At 48.7% G+C, this 23,715-nt stretch overlaps 3 protein-coding genes across 3 annotated transcripts in view; 2 read left to right on the forward strand and 1 right to left on the reverse strand.

Annotated features, from left to right (window-relative positions):
* Positions 1 to 873: 873 nt before the first annotated feature.
* LOC141172038 (interferon-inducible GTPase 5-like) lies at positions 874 to 15,911 on the reverse strand. Its single transcript, XM_073655821.1, has 3 exons — positions 15,767 to 15,911; positions 6,165 to 6,814; positions 874 to 4,843 (listed from the first exon to the last, which is right to left on the reverse strand). Exons 2-3 carry the CDS (start codon positions 6,809 to 6,811, stop codon positions 3,730 to 3,732), a joined length of 1,761 nt encoding a protein of 586 aa, XP_073511922.1. The 5' UTR covers positions 6,812 to 6,814; positions 15,767 to 15,911; the 3' UTR covers positions 874 to 3,729.
* LOC141172039 (interferon-inducible GTPase 5-like) lies at positions 15,861 to 20,874 on the forward strand. Its single transcript, XM_073655823.1, has 3 exons — positions 15,861 to 16,015; positions 16,428 to 17,094; positions 18,262 to 20,874. The coding sequence occupies exons 2-3, from the start codon at positions 16,430 to 16,432 to the stop codon at positions 19,304 to 19,306; spliced, it is 1,710 nt and encodes a 569-aa protein (XP_073511924.1). The 5' UTR covers positions 15,861 to 16,015; positions 16,428 to 16,429; the 3' UTR covers positions 19,307 to 20,874.
* Positions 20,875 to 22,977: 2,103 nt separating this feature from the next.
* Positions 22,978 to 23,715, forward strand: part of LOC141173061 (uncharacterized) — a 32,931-nt gene continuing 32,193 nt past the window's right edge. Inside the window, exon 1 of the mRNA XM_073657696.1 lies at positions 22,978 to 23,105. The gene's annotated coding sequence lies outside the window, so the exon portion shown is untranslated. The remainder of the gene's footprint in view (positions 23,106 to 23,715) is intronic.

A 23,715-nucleotide genomic window follows, 5' to 3' on the forward strand; every position in this document is an offset into this window, starting at 1 on the left:
CTCCTCAGCCACCCACACAGACGGACACACACTAGACCTCATCTTCACCCGACTCTGCTCCCTATCTAACCTCACAACCTCCCCCCTACCCCTATCTGACCACCATCTACTCACCTGCTCATCCCTGTCCTCCTCATCTGTCACCCATGTCTGGCAGCTAGCACACCCCCGCAGAAACCTTGCACATCTAGACACACACACACACTCTCTGACTCTGTTCTACCACTTACATTCATATCCTCACTCCATGACACAGACAGCGCCACTGCTTTCTACAATGCCACTCTCGCATCAGCTATTGACTCGGTCGCCCCTTTTGTGCATGGCAGAGCGCGACGAGCCAACAGGCAACCCTGGCACAACAACCTCACTAAACAGCTTCGACAAGCGTCCAGGGTTGCGGAGCGGCGTTTGAAGAAAACACATACTCAAGAAGACTTCACTGCATTCAAACAAGCAGTGCTCGCATTCAAATCAGCACTCACCTCTGCTAAACAGGCCTACTTCACAACCCTCATATCCTCCCTATCCTACAACCCCAAACGGCTATTCAACACTTTTAACTCTCTCCTCCGCCCTCCACTGCCCCCTCCGACCTCCCTCATCTCTGCTGAGGAGTTTGCCACACACTTCAAAAACAAGATTGACCAAACACGGCAAGTCTTTACTGTCCGACCACCACAACCCCTTTGTTTTCCACACCATTTCCCTACCCCTATAACCTCCCTTCCCAACTTCACGGAAAGAGACCTTACTCGTCTCCTCTCCAAATCACACCTCACCACATGTGCATTCGACCCCATCCCACCTCCTCCCCAACCTCACCCCCACACTCGTCCCATCCCTAACCCATCTCTTCAACCTATCACTATCCTCTGGTACCTTCCCTGCTGCCTTCAAACATGCCACAATCACGCCCATCCTCGACCCATCCGCCCTGTCCAGGTATCGCCCCATATCGCTGCTCCCATTTGCCTCCAAACTCCTTGAGCAACACGTTCACGCCGAACTTTCCTCCCACTTTTCATCTAACTCTCTCTTCGACAACCGACAATCCGGCTTCCGCCCCCACCATTCCACCGAAACTGCCCTTACCAAAATCACCAATGACCTACTCACAGCCAAAGCTAACAGACAGTTCTCTGTACTCCTTCTTCTTGACCTGTCCTCTGCTTTCAATACAGTCGACCACTGCCTCCTACTACAGATCCTCTCTTCCTTTGGCGTCAAAGACCTTGCCCTATCCTGGATCTCCTCATACCTGTCTAACCGCACATTTAGCGTCTCCCACTCCCACGCTACCTCCTCACCCCGCCCCCTCTCTGTTGGAGTCCCTCAAGGCTGTGTCCTAGGACCCCTACTCTTCTCAATCTATACCCTTGGCCTGGGACAGCTCATAAAATCCTATGGCTTCCAGTACCATCTGTACGCTGATGACACCCAGATCTACCTCTCTGGCCCAGACGTCACCTCTCTGCTGTCCAGAATCCCAGCATGTCTATCAGCCATATCCTCGTTCTTCTCCTCCCACCACCTCAAGCTCAATGTGGACAAAACTGAACTCATTATCTTTCCCCCATCTGGCATATCCTTCCCACCTGATCATTCTATCACAATAAATTACATCACTCTTTCCCCTGTACCGACAATCCACTGCCTCGGAGTAACGCTTGACTCTGCCCTGTCCTTCAAACCCCACATCCAAGCTCTCACCACCTCCTGTCGCCTCCAGCTCTAAAATATTTCCCGAATCCGTCCTTTCCTCAACCCTCAATCTAGTAAACTGCTTGTGCATGCCCTCATCATCTCCCGCCTCGACTATTGCAACATCCTCCTCTGTGGCCTACCTGCTAACACTCTCGCACCCCTCCAGCCCATCCTCAGCTCTGCTGCACGACTTGTTCATCTCTCGCCTCGCTACTCCTCTGCTACCCACCTTTGCAAATCGCTTCACTGGCTCCCATTCCCCCAGCGCATCCAGTTCAAACTACTAACACTGACCTACAAAGCCATCCATAACCTCTCTCCTCCGTACATCTCTGAACTAATCTCCCGATATATTCCCTCACGTAACCTCCAGTCCCCCCAAGACCTCCTTCTCTCCTCCACACTTATCCGTTCCTCACCCAATCGCCTCCAAGATTTCTCCCGAATATCCCCCAGCCTCTGGAATTCTGTGCCTCAACACGTCCGATTATCCACCACATCCGGATCCTTCAGACGGAACCTGAAAACCCATCTCTTCAAGAAAGCCTACAGCCTGCAATGACCCCGCTGCCTCCTCAACAACACCGAAGCTGCTGCAACCCCCAACCTATTGTCTCCTCCCCATTCCTGTAGAATGTAAGCCCGCAAGGGCAGGGTCCTCTTCCCTCCGTACCAGTCTATCATTGTTAGTTTGTTTACTGTAAGTGATATTTTTACTTGGTATGTAACCCCTTCTTATGTACAGCACCATGGAATCAATGGCGCTATATAAATAAATAATAATAATGATACATGGGGGCAAACACGCACGTCTTCATAGGATCTAAAAAACACTACAAAAGCCCATACATCTGATCAACATGCAGGTGGGGGCCCAGGTCCAAACTTTGCCTTGGGATCCATCGGACTCTAGTTAAGCCACTGGTTAGGAAGTCAGATTTTTTTTTTTTACCATTTTTTTTCCTGAGCTCCTCTTAGGTCCACATCAGAGTTCAGCTCAACATTGATGTGGTCAGTGGTCATAAATCAGCACAACTCAGATAAAAGGTTTACAAACCCCCCTGTCGGAAAAGCTCAACAAGGGATTCTCAGTGATCTCCTCCTGTAGCCAGCACTATCCAAAGAACCTGCGCAAAAGCCAACATTTTTAATGAAACCCAATTGTAAAAATTAGTTTTCGCCCAAAATACACGCGTTTAACAAACAAACAAAAAACATCTCCCAAAAGTTTCTGTATCCTAAATCCAGATTTTACAGTACAAGCTGCACACATTATTAACTAGATTTCTGATGAGGCTAGTATACAGGATGACTGTATAATCTTCTTGACATTAAGCTCTGGCTGGAGTTATGACTGCTCTTCTTAACATCAGACAAGAAAACAAAAACAAAAACAAAAAAACAAAAAAACACATTCTAAATTGGATTCCAAAGTAAGTACACCAGTCTGATCAGGGCCAAAATGTATGCAGTTTATATTATAAAATCTGATGTCAGGTTCCTTGTGAAATACTATAAACTGGTTAGAAAGATGAAGGAATAGATTGATAAAAGAAAACCTGTCACATATCTGTGGGCAGTATGTTATAGAGCAGGAGAAGCTGAGCAGATCGATATATAGTTTTATGAGAAAAGATTTAGTATAAGTTTCATTTCGTGCCATAAAAGTGAGGAGTCCAGTGGGCGGTTCTACTTAGTTTTTAACAGCCATACAGGATCAGTCACTGATTAGGACCGCCCACTGGACTCCTAAGCATAAAAAGAGGAGGGATTTAAAGGGATAGAAAGAAAGTCATACGAAAATATTTTCCCACAAAGTCACATATCAATCGGCTCATCTCCTCCCGCAGATCGGATGCCATGATCAATGTGACAGGTTCCATGGTCATCTTGCGCCATTCATATCACAATATCGTGACACACTACAACTATTAGAGATACTCCGGTGACATTACGAGAAGTAGTGAGCAGCAGTATTTATTAAGTGCAGTAGCGATAAGCACCATCACAGTAACTTCAGGTCTAAGCAGGTGACTGTGCTCTTGATAGTACTCTCTGGGCATCCTCAGCCATAGCCTCTAAACATCGGCTCAGCACAAGGTAGCTAGCATGAAAAGCGATCCCACCAGTGGCTAAAGGACCTAGAAGAGGAAATTTATGCAAGAAAACTCCTGCCACTTCCAACCCAATTCCTGTAGCCGAACCTAACAATTTCTGAACGAGCTCACGCGTTACTCCCTTCCCTGCAGGACTCTGGATCTCTACCATGAGCTTTGGAACCGGCACCCCTGACTTATGGGAAAGGTTGGCTAAAGAGTCACCATCCAGTCCTAGTTCTTGGCGATAAGTGTCCAGACGGGCAGTGAGCAAAGATAGATCGCATGCAATGGCAACTCCAGGGATAGGAACGCTAGCCACCAAGCTGGAGAGAAGTGCCACCTTCCAGACTTCTTGAGAAAGCGCTTCCTTTTTCTTCTCAATGACTTCAGCTGACAGATTTGGGAGGGAGAGCATGAACGCTCGCAATTTGTGACTGGTTAGATTCTTCTCCAGATAACCCAATAATCTATGAAACTCTGGCCCTGGTAGTTTAGCCGGTGATAGTACAAAGACTTCGTCTTCTCTTGGTCCTGGTGGCATCTCATCATCTTCACAATCTTGGATGAAGATGCTCTTCTTCCCTTCCTTCTTCAGCTCGAGAACGAGAGATTTGTAACTACTCGAGGCCTCCTGCCATGGCGTGAGGAACAGCAGAGTAAAGTCGTATCGATTCATGTGAACGCTCTCCAGATACTTTTTTGGCTGAGACTCAAGACTTTCCATTCCAGGAAGATCCCACAAGCTGGCTTTGGGATATTTAAGACTGGCATACTCAATTGGGTTTTCTGGATTTCCACCGTGAGCCGAACCATCCTCTCCATCCTTCAGGCCACGAAGGGAATTCAAGATAGAGTGACGGAAGCCAGGGTTACCACCCATTAATGCCAGATCGAAACGGGTGTCTAAAAGGGAGTCCAAACTGCTCTGGATAAATCTGACCATTTCAGAGATCCCGCCTCGTTCTAGTGCAGACTGTAGTTCAGCAATTTCTTCATAGCCGATCACTTCGTAACCCTGCTGTGCAAGACACAAGGCTCTGTAGGAAAAGAGCAGGACATGATGAACTAAGACGCAAAATTTATGTTTCTGCTCCCTATTACAGTATTGTTTCTACACTGCAGCAACTACTGGATGTCGTCTCCATAAGGATGAAATCACACATCCAGAATTGGATTCAAGGGGGATTGGAAATAAAACGGACAGGCTTACATTTCTGCAGGATCCACTTCTGGTGTTGGCTAAAACAATGGCATCAAAAACTGCACATGTGATTGCAGCCTTGAAGGGGTATTCTCAAGTTTTGAAGTTATCCTCTATCCGTGTGATAGAGCATAACTTCACGATCGCTGAGACCACAAGTGATCCCGAGAACCAGGGCTCTGAAGTGTCTCTTGTGATGGAGCGGTGGTCGATCATAGACATTCATTATGGGACCACAGGAAATAGCAGAGAGCTCAGTTCAACTGGTCTTCAGCACTCCCAAAAGAATGAAGGGAGTTGCACTGCGCATGATCGACCACTGCTCCATTCACACAGGACACTTCAGAGCCCTGGTTTTTGGGATTGGTGGTGGTCCCAGTGACCGGTAAGTTATGGATAGGGAATACACCTTCAAAGTGCAGCTATCAATTTTTTTTAATATGTTCTCCCTTCATTACACATCATTTAGCCCTCCGAACCTCCTCCTATCTGCCAGCATCCACTGTGCCTCTTCTGATCAGAAAGCCCAGCATAATGTCTTGCGAGTGTTGTGCTGCAGGACCTTCTAATTAGAAGAAGCGCCAAGAATGCAGAAGATACGTGGAGGTTCGCAGAGCTCTGGTCCAGCAGACACGGACTACCAACCAGAGTCCTGCAAATCTTTTCCTCTCCTATTAGCCTCCTTTTCTTTGCTCTATTTTGTCTCATTTTACAAATTAAACTGATAAATATAGAAATAAAATGTTCTCCTTGTGTCAAAAGAAGCTCAGTCATGCTCCTAACTTATGTATGTGACGGTAATGAAGCTGGCTGCAGCAGGAGCCTGCCCCCACTAGGACAAGAGATGGTGAAGTCTCACCCATGCTAAGGCCAGTCACCAGCCAAGATAGTAAGTGATGAAAAAGTGGCAAGAGCATCCAAAGTAGAAAAGTGCCGAGTCTCTGCCAGTGTCTGCCAACTAATGAGCTCAGCGCTGCAGAAAATAACAGGCACAAGGAGCAGCAAGAGAGACTCGGCGCTCCCCTTACCAAAGTTTTTTTTTTTTTTTTTTATATAAATTTTGATGGTTTCCTATTGAAGTTTTCTGTAGAGGTTTCCATTAAACCATGGTCTACTCTTACGTTGCCATAGTACTCAGAGGCCAAGTATCTACCCACCTGCCAAGTTCTTTAGATGTAGTTTCTATTTTGGCCTTCAACGATGGCGCATCCAATTTGTATGGCTCGAAACCAGACATCAGGAAAAGCGGTAGAGCTTCCTTCTTTGCCACGTCATTAAATGGCAAGAGGGCGACCTTGCGCAATGCCGACAACACTTCTACCCTGGAGTACTCTTCTTTCATCCTCCTCTTTAGGGTATGCATATCACAGTCCACCTTGGTGCGCACTAAGCAGAGTCTTTTAGACTGAGAAAGGGCACTGAGAGCCAAGTCAACATGGGCTTGCGTGAACTGAGCATCCGTGACCAAAAGCAGAAGGTCGGCCTCGGTTATCCACTTCTCGGGAGATCCATCTTCTAGCGGGAGCTCCCAGAAGGTTAGACCGGGGTGGGAAGGGTGAAGGTACAGCAATGGGCCATCAGGCTTATTAGGATGGAGAAATGCTGCTCTCGAATTTTGGCCATTCTCGTTGAAGCCAAGAAGGGCCTGTATCAAAACTGTTTTACCAACACCTGGTCCTCCTGCAACAGCCACGGAAAAGTCCCAACAGTCTTCAAGGGGGGGATCCTCATGGTGTCCTTCATTTTCATCTTCCAGTGGCTTGAATTCAACCTCCTTCAGACTTAGCTCACTGAATGTTTCCATAACCTGCAATAGATGGAAAATTACAAATGATGGAGAATTAGGGCCCGAGTGCAGTCCGATGTTTCCCATAGACTCATTGACTTGCACGGCCGAATGCCATCCAAATATCGGATCAACCTCGGACATGCAATGATTTGTCAGACGAACCCTAGACTAACATTTGTTCGAGTGCGATCCAATGTTTTGTCGGATCTGAAAATACACTCGCATGCACCTGCTCTTAAAGGGGTATTCTGGTCAAAGCAAGTTATCGCCAACCAACTGGATTGGTGATATCAGCTAGATTGGTGTGCGTACAACCACTGGGAACTCCACTGATTCCATCAGTTCTCCTCTGATCTTATGATGAGGGGAGAACTGATGGGATCAGTGGAAGTCACTGCGGCCAGGAGGGGGTTGAACCCCAAGCTTGGACAACCCCTTTAAGAGGTGCACATCTCTTAATTAATATGGTGCATTTTACTCCAGCGACATATCACACAGAGGGTAAACAGACCCTATTTAAGTGGTTTATATGTAAAACTACTATAGTTGACCTGTGTTGTTCCAATATATGAAAGGGTTACCAATTGGAGCCCCCCTCCCCAAACAAACAGCTGCAGATATTCAATCTTTTCATATGCACATGCTTTCCTATCTATATCATGGCTGCAGCCCACGATTCTATGTAGCGATTTATGTATTTCTCTATTTCATTTTCTTTCTAACAGATGCCACTAAAGATACTAAAAAACACACATGTATATCTCTCCCCCAACCAGTTTCGCCTATACAGGCTTCCTCAGGGGGCTAGAGCTGCAGCCATGATATAAGATAGGAAAGCATGTGCATATGAAAAGATTGAATATCTGTAGCTGTTTGTGTGGTGGGGGGGCTCCAATTGGGGTAACCCTTTCATATATTGGAACAATACAGGTTCACTATAGTAGTTTTAAGTATAGACCACTTTTTTATAATAATCAATAAGGTGCGTTTTTTCAGAGTTTTTTGATGCTTTTTTATGCAAATTTTCAGCTGTGTTTTACAGTACCAGCAAAGTCTATGAGATTCCAGAAATCTCATGCACACATCTTGGGTTTGTTTGTTTTTTAATAAGGATTTTGTGCTTTGCATGTTTTTTTGGAAAATAGAGCATGTCACTTCTTTCAGCGTTTTTTCACCCGTTGGAAGTAATGGGTGATGAAAAAAAAAAAACACACCAAAAACGCAAGTGTCTATTTTTTCAGTGTTTTTTGTGCCAAAACCAAAATGAGATTTTTTTTTTTTTTTTTCACTGACCTTTATGTACATGTATAAAGAGACAAAAAGGACAGTGAAAAAAATGCACCAAAAAACAAAGCAAAAAAGCAAGAAAAATCCTGAACAAACCTCCTACCAAGAGATCAGGATTTGCTGCAGAAAGAAAAACGCTGAAAAAATGCAATGTGTAAACATAGCCTAAAAGTCATATTTTAGTGCATCCCTTAAATAGTCTGTTTACCCTCTGGGTAATAAGTTGTTCGGAATACCTCATCCCTAAAGGGGTGCTCACACATTGTGTATGCTTACTCCAGCACACTCTTCATCTAAGGCTAGTTTCACACGTCCGGATATTTCCGGTACCGGAAAAACCAGTACCGGAGATATCCGTGTCCCGTGTGTGTTTTACGTGTTGCATCTGTCAGTGAATATGAATAGCGGTACCAGAGCGCCAATAACAGGGCAAAAATATTAAAAGGACTGATTTATTAATACACACACAACGCGTTTCGGTGGACACAGCCACCTTCATCAGGTGTGACACCTGATGAAGGTGGCTGTGTCCACCGAAACGCGTTGTGTGTGTATTAATAAATCAGTCCTTTTAATATTTTTGCCCTGTTATTGGCGCTCTGGTACCGCTATTCATATTCACTGACTGTCCTTTTTCCCCCTGTTGGGGTGCGGTAGAGCTGCCTTTAATCTATTGTTTTTTCACCTGTGGGAGCAATTTAATTAAAATTACTACCCTGGTTTTCCAAGCTGCGCTGCCTTAACCCCTCCGGAACGCTGCCGGGGGTGTTGGTGAAGCTGGGCGTCTATCTCCGCATTACATGCTACTAACCTGACCACGTGATATACCACCAAGAGATCAGGATCTGTGAACGCCGCTGGAAATAGATGACAGCCACCAACAGAGCGGAGCTTGTGGAGCTTTACACTGGGGTTGTGCAGAGGTGCACAACTTCATAAGGTTAGTAGCCATCCCCACACCCCTCTACAAATTGCAATACTGAGTCACCCATTGCGCCTTGTTCTCTCCTCTCTTTACGTGTTGCATCTGGCACCTGGGAATCAGCGCTACAGGTAACGCTGTTCCCAAGCGCCAGTGCTGAAAGCTGCCCTCATCATGGTTCCTTGCCGGCGCTGCGATCAGCACAAGCAAGGACAATGATGAGAGTAGTGGTAGTCTGATCCTGGTGTCCCAACCTGTAAAAATAATAATAAAATAATAATACCTGTGGCGCTGGTTCCCATGCGCCGATCCGTATCACACTGATGTCATCTGTGTGTAGCACCCTGAGGATTCGGCTGCTACAGGAGTATTGCACCTCAACCCAGAGGTGTGATATTCCACTCCCGGGTAAGGAAGGAGTGTGGAACTGAGCTCAGATAGACTGCATGCACTACATACATCCCATTCCAGAGGAGCAGGCCGACGGCACTCCCACTTAGAAATGTGCAGGTGCGACCGAGCCTGTTCCTGGCTGGAGTGGGAGGGGGGAGGAACATCCCATGTAGTGTAGGGGCAGATAGGGGGAGCAGTCTGGGTAGTGGTAGGAGCTCATTGGGTGCTGGTCACCTGAGCTCACACATAGAGGGCTATATAAGGTGGGCACCATCAAAGATCAGGGTCAGACGCAGAGAGGAAGTCAGATGCAGAGGACAAGCCTGCAGCAAGAGAGAGAGAAAGAAACAACAGCCCTGGAGAGAGAGTGGAGTGCAGAAAGACCCAGAGGGGGACAAAGAAGGGACCCAAGAACCCAAATAAGAACACCGGGTGAGGAGTCAGCAGAAGGGTACCGGAACCCAAGCTGGTGGGGGTAAAGACATTCCCCAGCCAGAGACCGGAGACCGTGGGCAGAGTCTGTCACGGTCACCCACTACATTCACCCTGAAGGCACACCACATGGAGGGTCAGGGAACCTGAGGCCAAAGGTTGCCCAACAGAAGGCCCGAGGGAGCTGGATTTAGGTGAATCACTGGTGGGGACGGCTGAAGGAAGGACAGAGGGAGAGCTCAGGGCCACGCTCCGGACTTGTTTGGGGGTTGGCCGGATCCAGGACCTGGTGGACGCAGCACGGCTCGGGAGGTCACTTGGAGCTAGAGTGACCAGGAACATCTGCAGTAAGTAAAGACCCTTAACTGCACTACCCGAGTCTGTAATCATTACCGGCTGCACCGCACCACCACAACCCCCATCCTCTGCGCCTGTCCCCTCTGAGGCTATACCCCTCCCGTTGGGGGTTATCCCATCAAGCTGCGCATCCACCATCAGCCTCAGCGGACCCTGCAGCAGCGGCGGCCACAGTGACCGCATCACAACGGGTGGCGTAGTCGACACAACGAACTTTAATAACATCAGTAAGGACTGCCACATAACACTGAGCTTGACGCCCTGGGCACGGGACCGGGTCACAGCCGCTCGGAGACTACAACCCCCCATCTGATCCGGTGCCGGGTATTCCCCTCACAAAGGAATATGTCCCAGGGGGCGCGTCAACTTTGGCGTAGTCGGCAGGATTACGTGCCCGCAACACCCGGGTACTGCGTGCCTGAAGAAAAGAGCAAGTTTACCTTAGAAAGAAGACTCCTGCCGGTTCCGGAGGGTCCACGCCATCGGACTCCATCACCAGTCGTTTCCCGCCGATTGTCCGCCATTTCCAGCTTGTTCCCGCCATCTGCCGAGTTTCCCGCCACTGGGCGACGATTCCCGCCAAAACCGCAGATTTCCCGCCTTGGAAGAGCAGCGGACGCCATTATGGGCGTGCCAAAGGAGGGCAAGAGGCCACATCCCATCGTGGGCCGGGACAGAAAATGGCGCCAAAAGTGGAAACCGCCCCCACCAACAGAGACTGTGATGCTGGAGGTGTCTGTCAGCGTGAAAGAACTACCCCTGGAGCTGACAGTCACCGAGTTGCCCCGGGACCGCCCTCGAAGTGGGAGGAGACGAAAGAAAAGAGCAAAGATGGGTGTCGCTTGGAGCAGTCTGGAGCGAGCGCACCCGGAGGCAAGAGGTCTAACAAGGAGTAGCGGAGAAGCTCACCCGGAGATGGAAAGAAAGCAGAACAGCACCGGCCCGCTGGCCAGGAGTCTGCTAGAGACCGAGGAAGGAGGGCAGAGCAGCACCGGCCCGCTGGCCAGGAGCCTGCCGGAAGCAGAGCAGAGCAGCACCGACCCGATGGTCAGGAGCCTGCTGGAGTCAACAACCCCGCTAGGCTTAGCGGAGATCCTGGCGCAGCTTCCCCGAGATCGGGAGTGCGCGCGGAGTGCCCTGGAGGGCCTCGCGGGAAGGATGGCCCGAGTGCAGAGGGAGATCCTGGCGGAGTGGGGCCGGGAGATGGCCCAGCAAGCTGGAACCCGTCCACTTAACCCGCTCCCTTGGAAGAAGACATCGACTGCCTCTGCGGATGACGCGGGAGGACCCAAGGCCGGAGACGGCGCAGAAGAGGGAGCGAGACGCATGGCAGCAGGTAAGGGGGATGCCTATACCCCATACCGGAAGACCGCTTACCTGCCCCAGCTCCCCGTCGCAGAGCCCGAAGGTCCCCCGGCCGTACCCGAGACCGCCATGACATCGCCGCCGACTAGGCCCCGACCGGAAGCCGCCGTCGCGACCCCGATGACGTCACGCATCGTGACCCGGAGCGTGGCGCCGGAAGAGGAGCCTCCGGCCTGGTCACAGGGCCTAGCATTTCCGGGCGCCGCATCCAAAGCAGAGCCATCTACCTCCGCGGAGCCTCCGGCCTGGTCGCAAGGCCAGGTAACCCAGGGCGCCGCCGTCCTAACGGTGCCCTTCACCTTCCAGGTGCCCCAGGCCTGGCCGCAAGGCCTGGGCAACCCGGGCGCCATCACCACCGCGCCCGCGCCCGTAATACCAAGGGTGCCACACCTGGGGGAGGACCTCTTCGGCCAGCTCACATGGCCGGACGGGCGGCCCTTCATCTGGCCCGAAGGGTACCCTGAGCTAGAGCGGCAGCAAAGACTAGGGCCCTTGTGTGAGCCCCTGATCCCGGCTCCAAAGCCCGTGACTCGGGTCTCGCCTCCACTCGAGGAAGCCCAGTTCGTGTGGGACCCCACGGGAGAAGATTTGATGGGGTTCACCGGAGAGACTCGGGCAGCTGCAGCAGAGCGTACCGAGTGTTGCCGTCAACAGCTGGCAGAGTTCAAGAGAGAGCGGGAGGAGAGGCGGGCCAGAGAGCAATGGGCCCGGACCCGCAGCGCGGAGCAAAAGAGCCGGACCAGAAGGGACCCCCGTGCAGCAGATCGTCCCCGTACCATCGGGACGGTAATAAAGTTTAATGCGCAGCATGGGTGGGGCTTCATAAAGGACCAGAACACCATGGGTGACGTCTTCGTTACCCGACGGGATGTCGAGTCTCACCTGCCAGAGGGTCACAAAGGCCGTGACCTCTACGTCGGTGACGAGGTAACGTTCACCCGGCACAAGTGTGCCAAGGGACCTTACGCCCTCCACGTGCATCGCTTGACGGAGGAGGAGTTGCGGTGCGAGGAGGAGGAGCAAGAGGACCCGGACGGGTCTGAAGAAATCACCAGCCATAAGATAAGAGCAGGAGGCAGACGCCGTTGAGTGCGGCAGAGCAGGAGGCTGTATATAGTTGCCTGTCGGGGCACAGTGAATCGGAACTGAAACTGAAACTGGAACTGTTGTTGCTGCTAAAATAGTCCCCGTTGGGACCAGCGAACTGTTACCTGTAACCCTTTCCATACCAGGCTGAGGACTGTGAGCAGCCATCCCTTTCCCTTTACCTGGCCGGGGACTGAGAACGGCCAAAATTCCCTGTACATAGTTGCGCTTGCTAAAGCGCCCCCTACCGGTTTTATAGGAAAAACCATTTTTCTAAAAGACTGTCGCACTCTACCTGGTCACGAGTTGCACGGTGACCAGAGGAACAGAAGAGAGAAAGAGACGACGAGAATGTTGTTTACCTGAAAAAGTTTATATATATATTTATATAGTATTTCGTATAATATTTAATATGTTTTACATGTTTATAAAATGTTGTATGTTTTGGTGTTTTTTTGTCTTTGCAGCCCGAGGACGTGCTGTGATTTACCAGGGGGGAATGTAGCACCCTGAGGATTCGGCTGCTACAGGAGTATTGCACCTCAACCCAGAGGTGTGATATTCCACTCCCGGGTAAGGAAGGAGTGTGGAACTGAGCTCAGATAGACTGCATGCACTACATACATCCCATTCCAGAGGAGCAGGCCGACGGCACTCCCACTTAGAAATGTGCAGGTGCGACCGAGCCTGTTCCTGGCTGGAGTGGGAGGGGGGAGGAACATCCCATGTAGTGTAGGGGCAGATAGGGGGAGCAGTCTGGGTAGTGGTAGGAGCTCATTGGGTGCTGGTCACCTGAGCTCACACATAGAGGGCTATATAAGGTGGGCACCATCAAAGATCAGGGTCAGACGCAGAGAGGAAGTCAGATGCAGAGGACAAGCCTGCAGCAAGAGAGAGAGAAAGAAACAACAGCCCTGGAGAGAGAGTGGAGTGCAGAAAGACCCAGAGGGGGACAAAGAAGGGACCCAAGAACCCAAATAAGAACACCGGGTGAGGAGTCAGCAGAAGGGTACCGGAACCCAAGCTGGTGGGGGTAAAGACATTCCCCAGCCAGAGACCGGAGACCGTGGGCAGAGTCTGTCACGGTCACCCACTACATTCACCCTGAAGGCACACCACATGGAGGGTCAGGGAACCTGAGGCCAAAGGTTGCCCAACAGAAGGCCCGAGGGAGCTGGATTTAGGTGAATCACTGGTGGGGACGGCTGAAGGAAGGACAGAGGGAGAGCTCAGGGCCACGCTCCGGACTTGTTTGGGGGTTGGCCGGATCCAGGACCTGGTGGACGCAGCACGGCTCGGGAGGTCACTTGGAGCTAGAGTGACCAGGAACATCTGCAGTAAGTAAAGACCCTTAACTGCACTACCCGAGTCTGTAATCATTACCGGCTGCACCGCACCACCACAACCCCCATCCTCTGCGCCTGTCCCCTCTGAGGCTATACCCCTCCCGTTGGGGGTTATCCCATCAAGCTGCGCATCCACCATCAGCCTCAGCGGACCCTGCAGCAGCGGCGGCCACAGTGACCGCATCACAACGGGTGGCGTAGTCGACACAACGAACTTTAATAACATCAGTAAGGACTGCCACATAACACTGAGCTTGACGCCCTGGGCACGGGACCGGGTCACAGCCGCTCGGAGACTACAACCCCCCATCTGATCCGGTGCCGGGTATTCCCCTCACAAAGGAATATGTCCCAGGGGGCGCGTCATGTGCGTGTTCAGTGTGAGACACTTTTGCGGACCGTGCATCCGCAAAAAAACGGACATTCTACACGTGTCAGTGTCTCCGGTACATGTGGAAACCGTCACCACTCGTACCGAAGGTACTTACGTGTCAAAGAGCCCTTAATCAGTGTTTCGCAATCTCCAGTCCTCAGGGCCCCCAACAGATCATGTTTTCAGGATTTCCCCATATTGGACAGGTGAGAGAACCCGTGGCTTCTTTGTATTAGTATACTAAGATTTACAAAGGTGATGGAATTATTATCAAGGCATCAAAAATTGCCACAGGTTCTCTCACCTGTCCAATCCTGAAAACATGATCTGTTGGGGGCCGTGAGGACTGGAGATTGCGAAACACTGATCTAGATGTCCCCAACTATATCCTTCCAGAGAATGCCCCCGTGAACTCAAAGTTTACATATATTTTGCCCCTTTCAACCAAGAAACCCCAGAAAATCCACGACAGTTGGCAACTATAGAAATTGCGGTCCTTCTACAGACTACATTTCACAGACTTGTGAGCCCGGACTCATTTAGGGGAAACACAACTCCCCAGCTGTTATCAACCACAGTTCAGATCATGCCCCGGCAGCTATAGGATGCTAGGTGTTGTAATCCTTCAACAACTGAAGGGCCAGAGGCTATTAGAGCATGCTGGGTCCAGCAGCTGGAGGGTCACAGATTGGTGCAACCAAAAAGGAGTAAGGGGCCACTTCTACCTCCAAAGTAGGTGGAATTGTGCCTTTTGATGAGCTATTGGACTGCAAAGGGCCCATATATTGTTCTTGCACAGGGGTCCTTTTCTGTCTATGTCCACCAGTGCAATCAGTACAACAGGGAATATACAGAGAGGCGGCAGACTATTAGGCCGTGTTCACACATAGCGTAAACGCTGCATTTATTAGTTCCAGCACGGAAACTCCTGCAGACTGTGCGTATAAAGCAGCCATTGAACTGTGTTTTTTGCTACATTTTTTCCCATTATTGCTGAAAAAAAGCATATAAAAAACACAGCTACTTAAAGTGCAGAATCGAATATTTTCTGTCCTAAAAAAAACAACTTTTTTTAAACGCATCAAATAAAGAGGAAAACGCTTATAAAAATGCCGCAAAACCAGAGATTGTTTTTGAGTAATTTGGTGCAAAATCAAAAAACAGTCGAAAAAAAAATGCATGTGAACACAGCCTTAAGGGAATAATCCAAACCTAGGGATAGGAAAGGAGGCAGGGCAGGGATTAGGAGGGGGATGGGAAGAAATGGTAACCTGATTACAATAGGAGGGTGGAAGGAAACAATGTCTTTCTGTAAATATTTACAAGTGTGGTTACAATGTATCACAGCGGGGGACATCAGACAAGCTTGGCATGCAGGGGGAGATGTGGGGATGGGGTTGGGGTCTCACTGGTTTCAGGTGCAGCAGATCTCCTGGTGGAAGGAGACGGCCAGTGGATGTCAGGGCCTGGCCTTCCTCTATCAGCAGCTGATCCAGGGTGTATATATGTATCTCTCCTCCTCCTTCCTCTCACATGTCCCTGTTTTCCTTCCTCCCCTCTGCAGTGACGCTGCTATATCCCCTCCCTGCCCAGAGCTGTATACAGCACAGCGGCCTGACAGCAGTCACCTGCTACTCCCCCTGTCTATTGTACAGCAGGCAAGTATATATTTATGCATCCTTTCGGCCTACCCTTCTGCCCGCCATCCTGACCCTTTGTCTGTAATGCTGCCCCTTTGTTGTGGAACCCCATTGTTGTCTCGTATTATTGTCACCTTTCCATTTTGCTATGGCCTAGAAGAGTAACTGGCAGTGATGCCCGGGGGTACAAACTTATGATAGGATAGCCTGAATTTAACCCTGTGCTAAGGCACTTTGCAAGGGCTGAGGGCATATTTACAGAAAGTGGAGAAGGGCCACTTTGGCCGCAGCAGCTGTCCTCTCCCCGTGACTCCCGCCGACCACTTTATCACAAGTCCTTATAAATCTTTCATGTGATGCTATTTTGGAGATATGTACGTCAATGCTTTCTCATCGCGCTCCATTGTACATTTTCCATTCTCCGTTTTAGACATGGCCGACGCTGAGATACCTGAAGATGTGGCATCTGGACCACCTGCCCCTGAGACACCAACTCCAGAGACACCACCACCACCTCCAGAATCTCTACACTTCACCATTGCCATCATCGGACCAAGAGGTTCTGGAAAGACCACACTAGTCCGATCTCTTTGTAACCACACGGAACAATTTGGTCCTGGTTTCCTAGACTCCTACTTTAGGGATGAGGGTGGAGAACATGGGGTTGACCGGCACACTTATCCACCTTTACCTAATGTTACTCTCCTTGATTGCCCGGGGTATAAACCCAGTGACTCTGCTACAGTATATATTGACAGCATCAAGCCTGACACGGTGCACTGCCTGGTGGTAACATTTCGGGAGACGATCACTGACGCAGACCTGCAGATACTAGCAGCCATAAAACATTTAGGGAAACCCGTCTGTATGGTGCAAACACATATAGACCTTACTATGCACACGGAAAAGAGACAGCAGGGGAAGGGTTACTGGAGAGGGCAAACATTGATGGGCATGAGGGGTAAAGCGCAGGAACAGCTGGGTGGGCATGGGATGCCAGGGTCCGGTATATTTCTGGTGTCTGGTCTAGAACCCCAAAACTACGACTTCCAAGGAATGGTGGATCATATCGAGAAGGAGATTCTGCAATGGAAGAGGTAAGAGATGACCATCGATGAGACCCATTAACCCTTTCTAAATTGAAGCTGTGATCCAGATATATGTTGTTTGAGGAGTTGACCATGTAATTCATGGACCACCACGGCCGATCCTGAGTCGGGGTCTACCTCTATCATATCCATATGCCCTGCTTGAAATTTGGGCATGCAGAGATGCTGGGACTTAAATTAAAGGTACATTATTAATGTATTCCCCCTAAAGTGTCTGTATTTTAACATTCCCTTTAGGGTTAGGGTTAGGTTTAGGGTTAGAGTTAGTGTACGTCATCACTTTATGGAGCGTGCAAAGGAGCTGAACTCACTCCATACAGCAGGGGTGCCGGCACTGAAGAGTGACTCCGATCTTGCATCAATTTACATCTTCCCACTATGGTGTCTGTATTTTAACATTCCCTTTAGGGTTAGGGGTAGAGTTAGTTTACGCCAGAAATGCGCCATCATTTTATGGAGCGGGCACAGGAGCTGAACTTACTCCATACAGCAGGGGTGCCGGCTGTGTTATACATCTGGCACCGAAGAGTGACTCAGATCGCGTCACTTTAACCTTTTAGATACCGCTGTCAATTGTCGGAATGGGAGGGGGATGCAAACGGCTCCAAAGCTCATCGCCTCTGGTGTGTGACTTGATCGCTGGATTGGCATGGGTCTGCTAAATGCCCCCCCCCCCATGTCGTCGCTATCTTGGTACTCCTGGGCTTCATAGGAGACAATGATTTTTCACTGTATACTGCCATACTGAAGTATCATAGTGTAAAGAGCAAGCGACCAAACAGTTCCTAGGTGGACTAAAAAATGCAATGTAAAGCAAAGAAAGTTAGAAAAAAAATATATACATAGAAAAATTGAATCCCCTCTTTTTCAAACAAACAAAAAATTTGATATTACCGTTTCCATAAAAAATGACTGCTTTCTCCTAGTAATAGCGTCACACCTATTCATAGATTGTGAGTAGTATTGCACAATAGGACATCAATTTTGAGGGGCAAAAATGAGGGAAGTCTTGTTTGACTTTACATTAATATGAATTACCGATTGGACACCAATCCAATCTCCTGTCGTCCAATCCACACCTCTTTATAAAATGCATGCGGATAAAGCGCCAATGAGAACCCGGCCTTAAAGTAATTTTTCTACTTTTGTTTGCAGGCCCATCCCTTTTACCACTGAACCTCACTGTCAAGAACTGGTGTCGGTGTTTGAGGTCCAATGTGACCAAGAAGGACTTTCAGAGTTCTGCTCTCTCCTCAGCATCTTCTTAGATAACCCTCCGCCTGTGTCCGCCGTTGTGGGTGTGACGGGCAGCGATAAAGAAGCGACGGTCTCTGCTCTCTGTGAGCCCCCACTTTCTGGTCTTGTAGTGAAGCCACTCCCTGGGCCTGGGACACCCCCAATGTCCGTGGAGCAGTACTTGCAGAACTTGCAGTCGGAGGCCTGTGATGTCTACCTGATTTTGGGTTCGGGGATGGACAACAGCTCCCGCGCTATACTGGTTGAAGCCTTGGTGGCAGCTGGCAAACACTGTATGCTGATCGGCGGGGAGGGAGATAGGAAACACAAACATGATGTCAATGGGCAAGAGGGGGGCAGTAAAAAGTGCCATGCTGGCACTGACCTACCAGGACTGAGGGTAGCGTTAGAGAAGGGGGCTCCACAGTTGGTGAGAGAAAGGCTCCTTCATGCCATCCCCACCATCATTGTCCAGCTGGTAAGAAGAGAGCGGAGAAGACTTATGACGGGCATATATGATATCTGTTTGGATGTATGTGCCAAGTCAAGTCAAGGGCATTTGCAGGACGCCCTGGCCACCCTTTCCTCTAAGTTGTTGTCGTTCCGCGCCCGTTTTGGTTTGGATGAAGATTCGCTGATGCTAATATCACAAGTGACAGGGTGCAGTCCTGAGGACTTGCGTGCTGAGATTCAGTGCCCCCTGGCACAAGACCCAAGTGAAGACCAACTGCTTCAACTAACATCACAACCACTTTCTCTGACCGAGCTCGTCTGGAGTTACGTGCCCCGCTGGGGCGGAGGAGAAGAAGCTTCCTCTAAACTGTCTGCAGACCGTACTTACCGTCTACTGGTGGAAGCTGTATGGGGCATGGCGGAGGATGCGGAGAGGGTACTGCTGCATGGCTGTACCAATCAAAAGGTGGCAAAAGAAAGGACTGCCTTCTGCCACTGGCCTTGTGTGTGATGTATCTAGAGCTGTGGCCCCCTAAATCTATATTTATGCTTTGATGTATCTCTATCTGGGTGGCATCGCCTTTAAATCTCGTAAGAGCAAAACATACCAGAGCAACAATCTAGTATTAGCATAGACGAGGAATAAACCAATATAGTGCACTGTCCGTTGTGAGGTTCCTCCTTCTGTCGCTTGCCCTGCAGTATACCCGGCCATTAGCCGTTTCTGATATCTAATGTATTGTACATGCATGGAGTTTCTTCTGCGCACATGCCAATGTCATACCTGGGTGTTGTGTAATAAAGCGGTAGTGTGTATGCCAAGCTCCACGTCATCGTAGAAGCATGAATGATATGATAATAGGATGGCGAATCAGCAGTGTCCTGTAGGTCGGCACTACGCTCATGTAAGGGGATCCCCTAATTCCTATATCTCAAGAAACCTGTTTGGTGCCTGAAGACCACGTAGGAGAAAATCCACCCAATATGCCGTCTTGTAGTACTGATGTGCCACTCATATGAGCAAAAAGATTCACCTTACCCTTGCTGGACCTTCTTTGCCCGGCACTCGAATGCCGGCATCTTGGCCACCTCTTGCAATTACTAGGTTCCCTCAACTTTCATGATCTAATGAGGGCTTAGTAATTGCAAGAGGTGCCCAGAATGCCAGGATTCGAAAGCCGGGCAAGGAAGTTTGCACTGCCACAGGGCACAGAAGTGAATGCCGGACAAGGGTAGGCGCATCTTTTTGCTCTACTCTATCCATAATATTGTTATGGTATTAATGTGGGATGCAGTAGAGTTTTCTGCCCAGTAGTAGTGCCCGCAAACTTCTGCATAGTCGTAGAGTAGCAATTTTGGGGCCTTGAGTTTAACTAGGGCCGATGGGAGCGACCAGTGTCCTCCTGATAAGAGTGTTGCAACATGGTAGTGCCCATATAGAAAAAGCAGCACTACAGGCGCAGCTTCCACATAATTGTGCATGACGGTAGTATTACGATAGAATTGTTGTTGACTCCGTGAGGCCAATATGCACAGTACTAATGCCCACACAGTTAATTACGCTGTTAGTAGTAAACTAGGATGGATTTGCATGATCGTGCATAGTAGTACCATCATGGCTGAAATGATGGCACCACATCTTTCCGCTTCTCCTACTTTTCTTCTCTAAAAAACATGGCCGCCCCCATTTGGCTTATAGATATGCTGCAACGGGACGACTCAGAAATGAATTGCACTCATTTTTCGGGCAGTCTAATGTACGTATTCCTCCGGTAGACGAGCAGCAGAACGACAACTTGTTTGCACTGATTGATTGTAATTTGCATGGTGCGATAGTAAATGGCTGCAATTTGCATCTGTGCATTAGCGCTATGACTGCTGTAGTTTCTATCAGCTCATCAGAATAACGATTTCTCAACAGTTGCTTGAAAAAATAAAAATAAAAAAAAAAGCATGTTATAACAGCGTGTCGTCCGGAACGCTCACAACAGGTGTGAACAGGTGTGAGCTCTTATCCATATGTCTGATTACCATCTTGTGTCTTGTTTTGATGATTTGGCTAATAAACGGGCTGTTGTCGCACCAGTCCTCATCGTGTTCATTTACGTTCTGCGCGGCTGGGACACGCGGGTGTTGTTCCGGTGATCGCACCTGTCATTGTTATGCAGCGTATACATTTCTACCCAGCGCTGCAGAATACGCTTTCCTATACCGAAGGCCATCACAAAAATCACATCATGGCGGCCCTATGGTCATTCAGACTTTTTGATGTCTACCTAATGAGCGAAGAACTTATCTGTATCACACAGGTCCACCAAAACCCAGTTGGCACTGCCATCAGTTTAAGGCCACCATATTTTCCGTCTGAGTGCGATCCAACAAAACATTGGATCACACTCAGACCGATGTTATTCTATGGGGTCACGCACATGTCTGATAATCAGATCAAACTCGGCCATGCTTCGATTCTTTCTTCCAAAGAATCGCAGCATGTCAGAGTTTGATCCGATTATCCATGCAAGTCAATGAGTGCATGGGAAACATTGGCACTTGGATGTCATCTAAGTGTGGTTTGATTTCCGAGCACTGAAACAATGAAGAAGATGGAGAAATTATGCTCTCCATCTTCTCCACAGTGTGCTCCAATTCTCTCATCCTAGAGAATCGGATCGCGCTATGCCGACACTCAGATCAGAGTATCATTTGCATAATCGGCCCAATTTTCTCGGATTATCAAGGCAGACAACTCCCCTAATGTGCGCCCCTACAAGTCGCCCCATCTTCTTCTGGTTTCTCCTACACTGACTGTTTCATGCACATGGCTCGACTAAGAATCTATACTGCTTAGCAATAGAAATGAGCAGACTCGAACTTTAAAATTCGGGGTTCGTACCACACACTTAGCGTCTGTTGCTGAACCCTGAACACGGACTTCTCCCGGAAGTCTGTTTTAATGTGAGTTTCGAGGGAAGGTCGGAAAGAGACTGAGAATTTTCCAGCTCCGAAATCCGGGTCCCCATTCATTTCAATGGAGTTTCGGTTCATGTTCAAGTTCGGGTAACGTTCTTTAGCCAAACCGAACTTTGGACATAAAGATCAGGCAGGTGCCAGAACCCAGGGCCGACGTCAGCACCCGGGCAAGTGCCAGGGTCCTGGACCATCAGGAGGGGCCCACTCTCCGTCGAGGCCCGGACCGCTTCCCCGGCATCTGTGCAGGACCGCTGGCGCTGTTTGATTGCCGACACTTCACCAGACATGGCCGCGCGCTGTGCGGCTGTGTCTGCTAGTAATGACACGGCAGGGGCGACACTGCGCCTTTAACTTGTGTGTTGCCCCTGCCGTGTCATTACTTAAAGTTTGACATGATAAATTAGCCATAAACTTCTGGATAATGAAAAAGATTTTCAAAAATATGCATCAAAGAACTAAGTGTGAACATAGCCTCAGAGTTTCATCAGGTTTTTGGGTGGTTTTTTTTTTTGCATACGCAGTTTTCTCAAGCTACTAAGATGGCAGCTTTGTGCTGCATCGGATCAAAAACAGTCAAGTGTCCATTTTTTGTGGGCACTTGTTGTGCAAAAAAGCCTTGGACGTGTGAATATCCCCGTAGAACAAAATGGCGACGTTTTCTGTCAGTGAAAACTATGGCTACAACTCGTCCGTTTAACACGGTCGTGTTAATGAGGCCTGACCGGGAAATACTGCCCACGGTCACGTTGCCTCAGATTAGCCCGCACGTGCTATGGCGGCCGAGCCGCTTTAATTACAGTAAAAAAAATCGCCACAGAACATAAGAACCGTGGCAATTTTTGGTCACATGACAACGAATGTCACTAGGGGCCACGTCATTGTGTACGGTATATTCAAAGGTAACGGTTTTACAACCGCAATCACGTAAAAATCTGAGGTGAAAGCGGTACATAGTCTGTCAATAGCGCACAATGTTTGATATTTATTAGTAAATTTGTATTGGCCATAGGGTTCCAGTCATAAAATGGAAGCAAATACATCTTACTACATTTTCCAACTTTTAACCTTATAAGATATATATAATTATATTGACTATTTTTATTTAAAAAAAAAAAAGCAAATGGTAATGCCTCCTGCAAGATGGCCGCTGCAGAGTGACCATCACGTGACGGGGCCGTCTTCCTGTTTTCGGCAACCGCTGACGTCACGGGCAGCAAAGAGGACTCCTCCCATTGGCTGAGCATCACCTGTGCGGGTTCTTTTTTTTTTTTTTCTTTCTACTTGGTTGTGATGGAAACGGCGTTGAGGCGCTGACCTCTGAGGCTGCCCGGAGGGACGAGGTGAGGAGGGAGGTCATGTGACCAGGGTGGTGGGAGATGGTGGGCTGTGACGTGGGACACCGGGGACTGGTGGGGGGCGAGCTGTGCTTAGCTATGTGCCTTAGAGGACGGAGACCACCCAGTCACGTGATGTCTGCAATCAGGACACTGTGCAGATACACAGAGGAGCCTCCCATTCACTTCAATGGGGAGTGACCAGGCTTAAAGGGATTGTCCAGGATTTGTGGGGGAGGGGAGCAGTTTCACTGGTGAGTATTTTATTTATTTATTTTTCATTTTTTTTATTTTATTTTATTTCTTTTTAAATTGCATTTTAATGCTGTTATTTTTGGGATTTGGGGCTTTTTAAAAGATCTATCAGTCCAATTTATATTTGCCTTTTTTGTGTGTCCCCCCCCCCCCCATTTTTCATTTGCGCCTTTTTTTATTTAATTTTTTTATTTTGCAATTTTTTATTTTAATTTTACTTTTTATTTTGCAACTTTTTTATTTTATTTTTTTTATTTTGCAACTTTTTTATTTTATTTTTTTATTTTGCAACTTTTTTTTTTTTTATTTGTCAAGTTGTGTTTTTTTTTTTTTTTTGTTTTTTTTAATGTTTGTCACATAG

Source organism: Phyllobates terribilis, unplaced genomic scaffold, assembly GCF_046119375.1.
Source record: "Phyllobates terribilis strain yellow unplaced genomic scaffold, ASM4611937v1 Scaffold_12__6_contigs__length_324123572, whole genome shotgun sequence".
In the NCBI taxonomy this organism is placed as follows: Eukaryota; Metazoa; Chordata; class Amphibia; order Anura; family Dendrobatidae; genus Phyllobates; species Phyllobates terribilis.

Excerpts from the sequence above, each read along its gene's own strand:
- LOC141172039 (XM_073655823.1), top strand. The coding sequence starts at position 16,430 with ATGGCCGACGCTGAGATACCTGAAGATGTGGCATCTGGACCACCTGCC. Across the intron at positions 17,095-18,261 it reads GAGATTCTGCAATGGAAGAG|GCCCATCCCTTTTACCACTG; the intron begins GTAAGAGATGAC and ends TTTTGTTTGCAG.
- LOC141172038 (XM_073655821.1), bottom strand. The coding sequence starts at position 6,811 with ATGGAAACATTCAGTGAGCTAAGTCTGAAGGAGGTTGAATTCAAGCCA. Across the intron at positions 4,844-6,164 it reads ACATCTAAAGAACTTGGCAG|AGCCTTGTGTCTTGCACAGC; the intron begins GTGGGTAGATAC and ends CTTTTCCTACAG.